The sequence below is a fragment of the Catharus ustulatus genome, chromosome 5, assembly GCF_009819885.2.
Source record: "Catharus ustulatus isolate bCatUst1 chromosome 5, bCatUst1.pri.v2, whole genome shotgun sequence".
Lineage (NCBI taxonomy): Eukaryota > Metazoa > Chordata > Aves > Passeriformes > Turdidae > Catharus > Catharus ustulatus.
Window position 1 is genome coordinate 25,562,727 of NC_046225.1, and position 12,617 is coordinate 25,575,343.

At 41.7% G+C, this 12,617-nt stretch overlaps 1 protein-coding gene across 1 annotated transcript; it reads left to right on the forward strand.

Annotated features, from left to right (window-relative positions):
- The first annotated feature begins 1,600 nt into the window (after positions 1-1,600).
- On the forward strand, positions 1,601-11,666 carry RRH (retinal pigment epithelium-derived rhodopsin homolog). The gene is given in 12 exon segments (XM_033060926.2): positions 1,601-1,706; positions 5,079-5,150; positions 5,153-5,268; positions 6,847-6,891; positions 6,893-6,947; positions 7,645-7,748; positions 7,750-7,788; positions 7,790-7,800; positions 8,163-8,256; positions 8,258-8,332; positions 10,362-10,540; positions 11,438-11,666. Coding segments are annotated over 12 exon segments (1,026 nt in total). The 3' UTR covers positions 11,568-11,666.
- The last annotated feature ends 951 nt before the right edge of the window (positions 11,667-12,617 follow it).

Sequence of the window (12,617 nt, forward strand, 5' to 3'; positions counted from 1 at the left end):
TTAGAAGAGGGAAGCATATTCTACAACCATGTTGTGTAGAACAGGCTATTTTAGAAATGTAGCAACTCAGTTTTCTGAAAGTCAAGTTTAACTTAGGAAAATACTGGAATGTGTCTATCTTGTGCCTTTGTCAGAGAGTTTAAACCAAACAAAGAAACTTGAAGAAGTAAGTAAAAATTTGAAGGGATGGGCTTTAGAGTACAGTAATTTCACGAATACAAGCCGCACCAATTTGACTAAGATTTTGCTCCTAAACCGGAAATGCGGCTAATAATCAGGAGCGGCTAATACAACCTCAGAAGTGCCTGCCAGAGTGCTGAGCCGAGCAGCTGCAAAGTCGGCATTTTGCGATTGTTACAAATCGCTACTCTGTTGCACTGCGGGTGGAGCCTGGCTCCCTGCAGGCAGCACGGGGGGCGGGGAGGAGAGGCGGGAGAGCTCTCTTTCCTCCTCTGCCACAGCCCAGGGGAGAAACGGGGGGGGCCCGGCGCCGCCATTGCTGCGGCCCGGGGAGGAGAGGGGGGACCCGGGCCGCCCCTACCGTGGCCCGGGGAGGTGGGGGGGAAGCGCACGCCGCCATTGCTGTGGCCCGGGGAGCCGACGGGAGCCCCGCGCAGCCATTGCCGTGGCTCGGGGGGCTGACGGGGTGCTTTGTCCCCGCCCGCCGCCGCCGCGGCAGGAGCGGGGAAACTCCGTCCCTGCCCGCCGCCGGCGCCACGGGTGCGGGAAAGCTCCGTCCCCGCCCGCCGCCGCTGCCGTAGGAGCGGGGGAAGCTCCGTCCCTGCCTGCCACCGCGGGGCAGCGCCGACCCGGGGTGACCGAGCCCAGTGGCAGCGGCGGCGGGCCCCGAGCGGCAGCACCGGGGCTGGGCCACCTGGCCCCATCAGCGGCCCCTAGCGGGCCGAGCCTGCACAGCCTTAGCTCAGCCAGTAAACCCCGCCCTGCCGTGGCTCTGTTACTAATTGCACGCAGGTCCTCGCTGCGAATGACAAAGCGGCTTATATTCGGGTGCGGCTTATCTATGGACAAAAACTGAAATGTTTGCCAACACCCAGAGATGCGGCTTATAATCAGTGCGGCTTGTATTCGTGAATTTACTGTAAATGTATCCTGGTTTTAAGGAAACTGACATTTGTCTCTCCATGTTGTACTGCAGGGTTTTGTGCATTGCGTGATGATGGGAATTAGTTTCCAAGACAGGCTGATGATTGATTGAACTGAGTCAACTTTTGTTGAGGTTTCCAAAACATTGCACAAGAGGTTTGAGGGGAAAAAGTTTGGGGGCATGTGACAGTTAATCTCATTAGCAGTAAGAATGAAGTTTAAGCACACTGTTCAAAATTTACTCAGTACTGTGCTGCTCTTTGTTTTAATTAAAAATCTCCTGCATAGATTGGGAGTGTAAACTTCTTTCCACTTTAGTCCAATTAAATCATGCTTGGAAGCTGTCAGTGGTGGGGGGGGAACTCCTCCCAACCCCCCTTCTTTTAACTGTTCAGTGAGTGTGTTGAATAATGAAAGAATTTGCCTGACAGGGTTTTGTAGTATTTCGTCTTCTTGATGAAATATTGCAGAGGATAGACAACAGTCTTTGTCGAAAATGCATTGGAATGACTCATTCAATTCCTCAGAAAGTGACAATGAAGCTCATTCAGCCTTCACACAGACTGAGCACAACATAGTCGCAGCTTACTTAATAACAGCAGGTATGGGCCTTGGCAAATTGTTGCGTAACTTTTTAAAATAGAACTTGTAGATCTGAATGCGCATTTTGTACAGTAACAGTGGTGGTTTAATTTTGTGTTAGACAGCTGTCTGATGGCTTTTCTCCATGTTTACTGACAAGTTAGCAATCAGCTGCCTGACTGAAATATGGAGAAACATCTGAAGTGTGCAGAACCTAAGTTTTCTGCTCTATATTTGAAGGCAGCATTGTGTCTCAAAAAATACATTTTGTTGATATTTAATTATAGAAGAGAGTGAGAATTAGCTTCTGCCAGCTTGCAAAAGAGGTAAAAATAGGGCATAGCTGTCACATCTTGCATTTTTCTGTGATGTGCTCGAAACTATCTTGAGATTTCTCCTGGCCCACATGTTTGTAGTAATATATGTGTAGTCTGAGCATGTGAGCGGGTGTCTGTTAGGGGGATGTAAGGGGAAGGGTTGGAATGTGACTTAGAGGGAGGGAGCTGGTCATTAATCAGAGAAGAGCAGATTCCAGTTGCAGCTGTATTTTTTACCAATGACATGTGTTAGAAAAGCACGCTGTGGGGCTTCACATCGTGTTTGTTCCCTGTGACTGCAGTGGTCTTTGGCTAAACTTGAATGATTATAGAATTATTTTTATTCTGCCCTTAAAAACTTACTCTTTGTAGAACCACAACTTCTTCAGAAGTGCTTTTCTGAAGCATTGAGTGCCATAGTAATGAAATATCCACCTAACCAAAACTGAAACCTATTGAGTTTAAAAACAAACCTATACCTTTATTATGGAAAATCAAACCAATTTAGTCTTTATTGATTGACTATACCACAAATTTTTCCATGTTGTAGTTAGATTTTAAAATACTTTAAAATATTAATGCATTTTACATTTATATGAAATAATATCACTGGTGGTTGCAGTTTATTTAGCATATGTGTCTGAAGTGGTGAGTATCAAATTGTTGTTCTTGCCAAAGTGTGTATTTTTGGTTGCAAAAACAATAATTTTTTTAAAGTCTTGGAGAAATTATTAGAAACAGCTATACAGAACAGTAGGCTTCTTAAGAAGCTGTAGAATAAGTAACAATAAAGTATTGGAAGCCTAGATATACTTTCTTATATATTTTTAAAAAATTGATTATGTAGTATGTAACAAGGAGGTATTTTCAGTTAGTTTTGACCAGCTGGTGTTTGGGATCAAAGCTATCATTGGTGATCATAGGGTATCAATTGAACTAGCCAGAATCAACCAGGTTCTTCTTTCTAATCTTGCATGGAAGTTAAATGTCTTGGGGGAAAAAAAAGAAGTTGGATTACTTTGCTGTTTTAGGTTTTTAAAAAAAAATTTATTTCTAATGATAATTGGGAAAGTCTAATAAATCTTTACTTTCTTAATGAGAAATGTTTTTTGACAATGAAGTCCATAAAATATTTGAAAGTATGATTGATTGCTTTGCAAAAGCCTTACCCCAGCAAATTTCACAAATTTCAGCCTTGTTAATAAGCAGAAGTATAAGAATAAGGAATGAACTCTGGGTACAGTGTTCATCATTATGCACTCTTTGAAAGATTTAAGTGTTTCTCTCTTGTTTCTGAGAAGGGAGTACTTGCTAAGCATTACACTGGTCAGTATATTCATTTTCGTATGACAATGGGGATACCCAGGCTGCAGCAAGCTATGCTGCCTCATGGATTGTCTTTCTGCTTATAGTGGTGAAATGCTCTGGTATAATTTTAAAATGGTAGCTGGAAAGGTAAATTCCCATGTTATACATGTGCCTGATTTCTTTTTTTACTTTGGTGCTACTACCCAACATTGCCATGTTCCACCCTAAACTATGTTTCTAAGCACCATATCTACACATTCCAAGGGATGACAAATCAAATCACTTCCTTAGGCAGCCTGTTCCAGTGCTTGATAATCCTTTCAGTGAAGAAATATTCCTAATATCCAAAAGTACTCTTCCCTGGTGCAACCTGAGGCCATTTCCTTTCACCTTATTGCTTGTTCCTTGGGAAAAGAGACCAACCCCCCACCTGGCTACATTCCCCTTTCAAGTGGTTGTAGAGAATGATAAGGTCAGCTTGATCCTCCTTTTCTCCAGACTGAAAAACCCCAACTCCCTCAGCTGCTTCTCATAAGAATTGTGGTCCAGCACTTTTACCAGCTTCAATGCTCTTTTAATAGGTGCTGCTTTAACTAGAGAAACTTCGTTCATCTGCTTGACCTGTTCCTCAGAAACAGAGATAATTTCTTGTATCTACATGTTTTTTTCTCACTTTGTTCAAGATGGAATCCATCTTCCATCTTGTATTTTGTTCCTCAAAACTTCCTTTTTAAACTCTATTATTAGTTTGTTTTAGTGATAATAACATTTTAAATTAATATAGGTTTCCCCTTTTTCTTCACTGCTTTTTGTTGCTTCCCCCCTCCCCCTTACTTTTAAGACTGGACTCTGAAGTATTAAATGTAAGTGTGTCTAGAAGGATCTTTTCTTCACTCTGAGGATATGATTTGCAGTCCTGTTGTATGTCTGATTTCATTATTGGTAACTGTAACATCTGTTAAACATGCCTCATAAGAAACCTGTATTATTAAATTTGTAATTCTCCTTTGCTCCCTCTCTCCAGGAGATGACATGCTATCTGTCAGCAGGAGAGCTGACAGAACTGGCACTGCAAGTGTTTTTTTTACTGGGGTGTTCATTTCAGATCAGATCCTCAGCTCCTTGTTTATTTAAATTTTAGGAGCGCATAGGATCAGTGTCATTCCTGAAATCTGTGAGTATATGAATATGATAGATGATGGTGTCAGAGTGGCCAAAAGATGTTGGACCTCCAACAGGAGATCTGCCACCTGAGAACAGACATCCTTTGTGGTGTTAAAAGAGAGATAGCTGAGGGTTAATTATGATTTTGCCTCATTTGATTTTAAAATTACTGAATCTCAGGGGGCTGGCAGGGGCCTTCTGCTAGATCAGGTGCATAAGGTTTTTTCCAGTGCTTTTTTTTTTTTTTGCCTGTCACCACCCTGCCATTCTTCTCTGCCATGGAGGTCAGCACTGTATTTGGTGACCAGTGTTTGAAATGTAATCCTAGATGCATTTGAATTTCTGCTATGCTTGTCATCGTTGCTTTGAAAGTCTTAGATTTGGCAAATGTTCCCCTGTGGCGCTTACTGAATCCGTGTGAAGGTTGCCTAATTGGAAAAGCTTTTTTCTCCTTTTCAGGTATCTATCCTCTTTGCAAAATTGCACTTGACTGAAAAGAAATCTTTTTTGTGACTTACATATTACAATAGTCTTCATTTTCTTCTGTGTGTGTATGATTGTCCTGTGTACTTTTGTAAAGTTTTCCTTTTTTTGTTTTTACAGGAGTGATAAGTATTTTCAGTAACGTTGTTGTGTTAGGCATCTTTGTGAAGTACAAAGAGCTTCGGACAGCAACCACGCAATTATTATCAACTTGGCTTTTACTGATATTGGTGTTAGTGGCATTGGTTACCCCATGTCTGCTGCCTCAGACCTGCATGGAAGCTGGAAATTTGGATATACTGGATGCCAGGTATTGCACTTCAGTTAGAGAGAAAGTTTTCAGCACTTAAAAAGCAAACTGAGAAATAAGTAATGACTCTACCTCGTGTTATTTTAAGAGAAAAGGCAGATATGCAGAATTTGACTTTGGACCTGAAGCTGATGTTCTGTGATGTCTGCAATTTCTGGAGACGGTATATTGTGTGAAGTTCACTTCAAGCTAATATTTACAATCTGAAAACATTAAAGTGTAACCTTACATCTATCAATAGACATTTTAAAATATCTTTAGGAAGGCTTACAAAATCAAATCCTGAAATGAAGATGATTATAGTAGCACAGGCACATTTGATGATTTTGCTGATAGCTATAAAACTTTGATTGTGGCTCCTATTTTGATGGTGAACTTGAGAGATCTCGGTGAATTCTGCTTGGCAAATGCGCGTTCTTTTTGGATGGGACTAATAGGATATCCACAGTGAAGGCACCTAAAGTTTTTGGTTTCCATTAAAGATTCAGCCTGCTTTTAAGTCTGTTTTTTAAAAATAGACTGACTGAAAAACCTATACTTCCATAGGAGAGAGATGGCAACCTTTGCTCACTGTCTATTGTCATTTTAATTTACATTATTGATAGACTGTTGGGCTTAAGTGCCCAGGACTATGAGTAGTAATGTGAAGGCATATACTGAAAATGTGTCATAAGGCAAACATTTTGGACATTTATATAATGGATGCTTATCACAATCTGACATCACTTGCCTTGGTAGACAGTACCTTCAAGCTCAAAATTCAGTCATTGTTTGGCAGGAAGCCCCACTTTTAACATCTTTGGATCTGGATTGACTTGTGATGTGTTCAGGTTGATGAGAGATCTCACTGATCTGAGAGTTAAGACCACTTGAAGCACAACTCATGTCAACCTAAACCAAATTAATACACTGATCTGAGGTGGCTGAATGCCATGTGGTTCTGTTATAACTGCTGGTGCCGTGTGCTCTGGCTCAGGGCTCTGTATTACTGGGGTACCAGTGGTAACACAGCTCTCCCAGTCATCCTTCCTGATCAGGCTTCCCATGGGATGATGGGGCAGATGCATTTGGAGCATGATGGGATTGCAGCCTGTGTTGCTCTGTGCAAAAGATTTGGCACACTTAAAAATGGAGCCTGGGGGTTAAATCAGTGGGCCATATTTGTGAAATCATCACAACAGATGAAAGAGTGGTAATTCAGAACCTCACATTTGCTAAAGCTGTAACTCTTTCTGATGGGCCAAATGCTCCTCAGGTTTCCTTAACACATATTGAAAACATGAAATAAACCCCTCCAAACTCTGAATCTCAAAATTTACTTATTGAAGGACAGTGTTTCTTTGATTTTGAGACTTCTGTCTTTCTGATTTCTAATATGCACATAAGCAGGTGCTTTTGAAATGTTTACTTTTTAATAAGCCACCTTCAAATTGCCTGCATTGAATTAAGACCTTCAAGACCTTGCATACGAAAGAGAATTCTGGCTGAATTGTGTTTGATTCAGTACGCAGATTTGGGCTTGTATCTTTGAAAGATTTTCTCAGAAATTATTTTCTTGCTTGTTTGTTTTACTTTCAGATCTATGCTGCCTTAAATATCTTTTTTGGGATGGCGAGTATTGGTTTTGCTGACTGTTGTTGCCGTTGATCGTTACCTGACCATCTGCAGGCCTGATATAGGTACTGACTTAGGGTCAAAACTCAGTCTCTGTGGGGAGGAATAAAATTCTGATTTGATTGTATTGTTTTCTCATTAATGACTCCATACTTACAGTGCTGGGCAGAACTCAAACCTACCATGCCTGGTTAAGTGAGTTACCTAGTTGGCATATTTGTTCATTAAATTGAAAAATTAATAATTAGACTGTTGATCTGTTTATAAATTGTGTTTTAATGGTCCATTTTCAGTCTTCAAAGGGCCACATCCATGCAAAAAGAAGCACACAAAAAGTCTCTAGCTGTGTGAGGTTTTGACCTCTGCCAAGAAGGTGTGTGCTTCTGTTGTTGTGCTAACACCACCCTGGGTGTTTTTCTCTGCTCTGTTAAAGCTGTGTCGTAATAGTAAATTCCTCCCCTGCAATCTTCCAAGGATGTACTTGAATGCAGTGTTGCATAATAAGCTTTTGGCGTGGGCTTGGGATCAGGTATTGCCTGTATGCTGAGTTGGAATGGGTGATGGTGTTCAGGTGGCTTTTAAGGCTGCAAGGACTGAGATGTCAGTCAGCAGAATGAAACAGGTACGCTACTGTGTTTGGGACTTGGGAAGGGTCTTTATTAACTTGTAATGTGCTTGCTGGAAGCTGCTTGTCACTCTAGTTTGACACTGGAAAGAAGCAGCAGATGAGAACCATTTGTGACTGTCTGTGTTTGGCTGCAGGAAGAAGAATGACCACCCGTAGCTATGCCACCCTCATCCTTGCTGCTTGGATAAATGCAGTCTTCTGGTCTTCCATGCCTACTGCAGGCTGGGCCAGCTACTCCTCCTGATCCCACTGGAGCAACGTGCACAGTAAATTGGAGGAAAAAATGATGCGTAAGACTCCCCCTTGTGCTTTCTTTTAACTTTGCTGGCCCACTGAAGTCTAAGATTGTTTAATTCACCACTATAGGAGCATACCTTCTTTCTTAAGTATGAAGCAAAATTTTTAACCATAATTTAAAACATGGAAACAACATAGAGCAAGTCTAGGAAAAACACCCATAGGAGTTGAGATATGCTTCAAAGCTTCAATACTTGTAGTTTCTAATAAAAAATAATTAGCTAAAGAAAATTTTCCTTATTATTTTAGAGCTTGTTACAAAATGTCATAATCAAATCAAAATACCAAATTCTTTGGTAACTTTTCCTGGATGGCTATTTGTAAGTTACTCTGTTTTGTTTTTCTGTCTTATCAGGTCCTTTATTTCCTACACAATGAGTGTAATTGCTGTTAATTTTGTTGTGCCCTTAACAGTCATGTTTTACTGTTATTACAATGTTTCCCGGACCAATGAAACAATATGCCAGCAGTAACTGCATGGAGAGCATTAACATAGATTGGTCTGACCAAGTAGATGTGACAAAGGTAAATGAGTGCATTTTTGTTTTAAACATGTTCTTTGTGTTAAAGTCCTATTGGCAAAGAATGGTGCATCCTTTTAAGCATTTCAATTTCCTACATTCCTCCTTTTCTTTTATACTAAATATTAGCTGATATTGAGCCTTGGTAGAAAACACTTAGCTTGAATTATCACACTAGATTCTTTTTTTTGGTCTAATACCCTTTCCAGATGGAATAGCTACTTTGAAGGCTGGGAACACTTAAATTTACCTTGCCTCTGTCCTCTATTATTACCTAGAATGTACCTCTGAGGTGCCCTAGGAGAACTTACTCTGTGTCTGCAGAGTCCCTGGGCTTCCTGCTTGTTTCACACGTGTCTGGTCTAAAATGGATTGAGTCAGCTCTCATTTGAACTCATGGCCTAGAAATGAGAGTGCATTTCCAGATCCCAAAACTGTGTAATACCAATCCCTTGCTCTTTTCAGTCTGTTGAGTTATCTCTTATGTAAGCAGTAACAAATGTGAGTTATGGCATGAAAATGGTATATTCCTGCCTGAAAGCCTGACATTCTTTTAATGTATAAAGGTCTTTGAGAAATCTTGAAGTTCACCAGCTCCTGTGATTTTCTGTAAAAATGTGATTTGTGGTTGTGCATGATGAAAAAGAGAGAGAATTGGACAGAAGAGTATGTACCCATGTTTTTAATTACTTATCAGTGCAAACAACATTCCTTGGAAAGCTTTTCTCACTGCTAAGTTCTGAAGAATAGTATTTTTAACTTAAAAAAGTAATTTGAGTGTTTTACTTTTGTGAACAACTTTCAGAACTTTAAAAATTTTAAACTTATGTTTCTGAAGAAAATGCGTTTTTTCCTATTTTGCAATGAAGACACTAGTTATAATCAAAAATTTAAAAAAAAAAAAAGAGAAAAAGAATCAATGCTTTGGAGTTAAACGATATCCTTCTTTAGATCTGGGACTACTATCTGCTTTTGGCAAATTACCATCCTCTAAGCTTCAATGCACCAAACTCTAAATGAAAGGGTTTTTGATACTGTGTTTGGTATTTAAATAGGGATCTTCTGTGGAGAGTCACTGCTTGTGTATTGATTGTGCTCTAAAGCAGCTCATACAAAATAGCTTTTTACTTCTTGTTTCTCATTTTGTTCATCTCTGAAAGACTAACTAGGGGTGTAGGTGAGCAGCACTAGAGAATCCTGTGTGTATGCAGCCCTGCAGTTTTGGTTGGTTTTCTAGTGGTTTGTTTTGTCCTCTCAAATTATTTGAGATTTCCATTCTACTTTCTGCTATTGATTCATGTTCCTGACAAAAGCCAGAAAAGTCTGTCTCAGTTGATAACCTGTCCTACCTTTTAATACCCCCAGTATGTCACTGCCCAGGTCTGGCTGTGGCATGGCATGTCTTAGGGTGAGGGGCCCAACCTGCTCAGGTTGCTCTCTCTGCAGGAAAGCAGAGAAAACACGACAGCTCAGATACTTCCTTTGTACCATACTTGAACATGTCTATAATGCTTCATTAAACCAGGCAGACACTTCTGGCTTCCTTAACTGCACGTCCTAGACCGCTTAGTTTCTTTTATTTAATAGTACCATAATTAAGCCTTATGTAACATTTTTATTAACAGCCTAATTAAATATTTGGCTTAAAGTTTAGTCTCTGTTGATCTTTGTTGTTTGTAATGACATGCCAGAGTGACTTGTTATGGAGGTCATAATTCATGTGTGAAGTTCTCTCTGGTGTTTAAACTCCTGATGGGCAGATTTAACATAACGAGTATTACTGATTTTGAAGGACTATTGTATGTAATGAAATGACACCATGCCAAACACATGGGCAGTGAGGTGTGCTATTAAATCCCCAAAGCGAGATCTCAGTGTAAACTGTCAGAATGTGTCAGGTGTGCTTGTTATATTTATTGTTTCATTCCAGGATAGCTGTTTTACCTAGGTACATGTGCTTTTGATATGAGGTTTTGTTGCGGGGTCTTCATCTTGAGGTAATACTGGTTATGTATCTGTTTCTCATTTTACAGATGTCTGTTGTGATGATTATAATGTTCTTGGTGGCATGGTCTCCATATTCTATTGTGTGTTTGTGGTCTTCCTTTGGAGACCCAAAGAAAATTTCTCCTGCAATGGCGATCATAGCTCCTCTCTTTGCAAAATCTTCCACATTCTATAATCCCTGCATTTATGTCATTGCAAACAAAAAGTAAGTGTTCTGAAATTACTACCAGTCTATTTCATGATTTTAGCATATCATGTGAATATAGAAGGACTCCCTGAAAATATGGCAAGCTGATTAGTGAAGAGCAAAGGGTACACCACTTTTAATTTATTGAAGATGACCTTTTGGACAGGAAAGCCTGAAACAGATTGTTACTATCATGATCAGAACATCCTGAATTAATACATATTTTTGAGAAAATAATAAAATAGCTTTTGAATGTCCGATTTCTTTTTTCAAGGGGATTCAGTATGGAATTTGGGTTGCATCAGTAGTAGACGGTTAGGTTTTAATGACTGTGGCCGAAGTGTGTGCATCTTAGTGACATGTAACGTGTAGATTTTCTTGTTTGAGTTGGGATGTATCATATTCTGATGGATTAGGATGGATTGACCCTTTATTAAAGTAAATAGGTTAAGCCTATTCTGATTCGAGCAAGCATAACAAATACTCTAATCAAGCCAGTGCCTCTGACTGAGGACTGTCTTGCAAAGAGGCATTCTTCCTGTTTCTGCTACCAACCTTCAAGCAGAGCCTGTGATCTCTGCCTAGGTGAACATACCTGATCCTGCTGAGTCAATGGAAAAACATCTGTGTTTTTTTCCCATTCTGCAAGTTTATCTTTGTTGTGGCTACACACTCTCCTGGAATAAACAAAAGCTGCTGTGATCCCTATTTAAAATGAATTAGCTTTACACTTTTGTATCTGGAAGTGAAAAAGACCCAGGTCTTTTTGCATTCCAATACATGTTTCTTTAATTAAGTACATTCTACAAAAATTGAAAACTATTGTAATAGTTAAGACCATCTTACCAAATTTTTCCCTTGTGTTTGGTCCTCCAGCTAATGCTCTTTCTGTTTTCCCTTTCTTGCCCTTTGTAGGTTTCGGAGGGCAATCCTGGCAATGGTGCGATGTCAGACAAGACAAGAGATAACCATAAACAATGCTTTGCCCATGAGTGTATCTCAAAGAGCACTGACATCACAGAACTCCAGTCATTTGCCTGCCTAAGTACATGGAAAGGATGTGAAATCTGAGCTCAAGTTCATTATTTGAATAATAATCTTTCCCAGCTAACTGTTTTGTGTTAGTCACATTAATTTTTTTAGAGAGTTAAGGAGAAAAACATGCCAAGGCTTTGGCTTTGAGAGTAAGGTTTATTGGTCCAATATGTCTGTCCCAAACAAAAAAAGGATAGCAAGGTGGCCGCTGTGACTTTTACAGAGTTAGGCAGAGTGACAGAGGGGCCAGGGAAGACAGAAGTGCAAAGTTCTTAGGCCTCATAACCCCAGATTTTTTATATATAGTACAGTAATTTCATGACTATAAGGTGCACACTTTTGACTAAATTTTTTCCCCAAAACTGGAAGTGCGCCTTATAGTCCGGCACGCCTTATCTGATGGACAAAGTTGCGAAATTTGCCAACCGGAAGTGCGAGCCGCAATGGGTGGGCGGTGCCGCGGGAGCGCCGAGTCACGGAGGGGGGGCGTGAGCGGGTGGCCACAGCCGGCAGGAGCCAAGAGGGGAGGGAGGGACCCAGCGCCGGCCCGGGCGGAACAAGAAGCCGGGCGGTGCCGGCCCTGGTGAGGGGGAAACGAGAACCCGGGCGACCCTGACCCGGGCGCGGAGGGAACGAGAAAGTGCGAGACCTGCAACAGCCCCGAGCAGAGCCCGCCCGGAGGCGGCATCAAAGCAGCAGTGGCGAAGCCCCTGCGACCGCCAAAAGGCGGTGCCGGCCAAGCCACTGCGGCCGCCAAAAAGCGGCGGTGGTGAAACCCCTGTTGGCCGCTGAAAAGTGGCGGCGGCGAAGCGGCGGCGGGGAAGCCCCCGCGACCGGCCGCAATCCCGGCACTAGCCGAGCCCCCGCGGCCGCCGAATCGCAGGCGCCACCGGAGCCCCCGCGGCCGCCAAGAAGCGGTGGCGGGGAAGCCCCTGCGGGTGCCGAGAAGCGGCGGCGGGGAAGCCCCTTGTGGCCGCCAAATCGCGACGCTGGCCAAGCCCCTACGGGTGCCGAGAAGCGGTGGCGGTGAAGCCCCCGCGGCTGCCGAATCGCGGCGCCG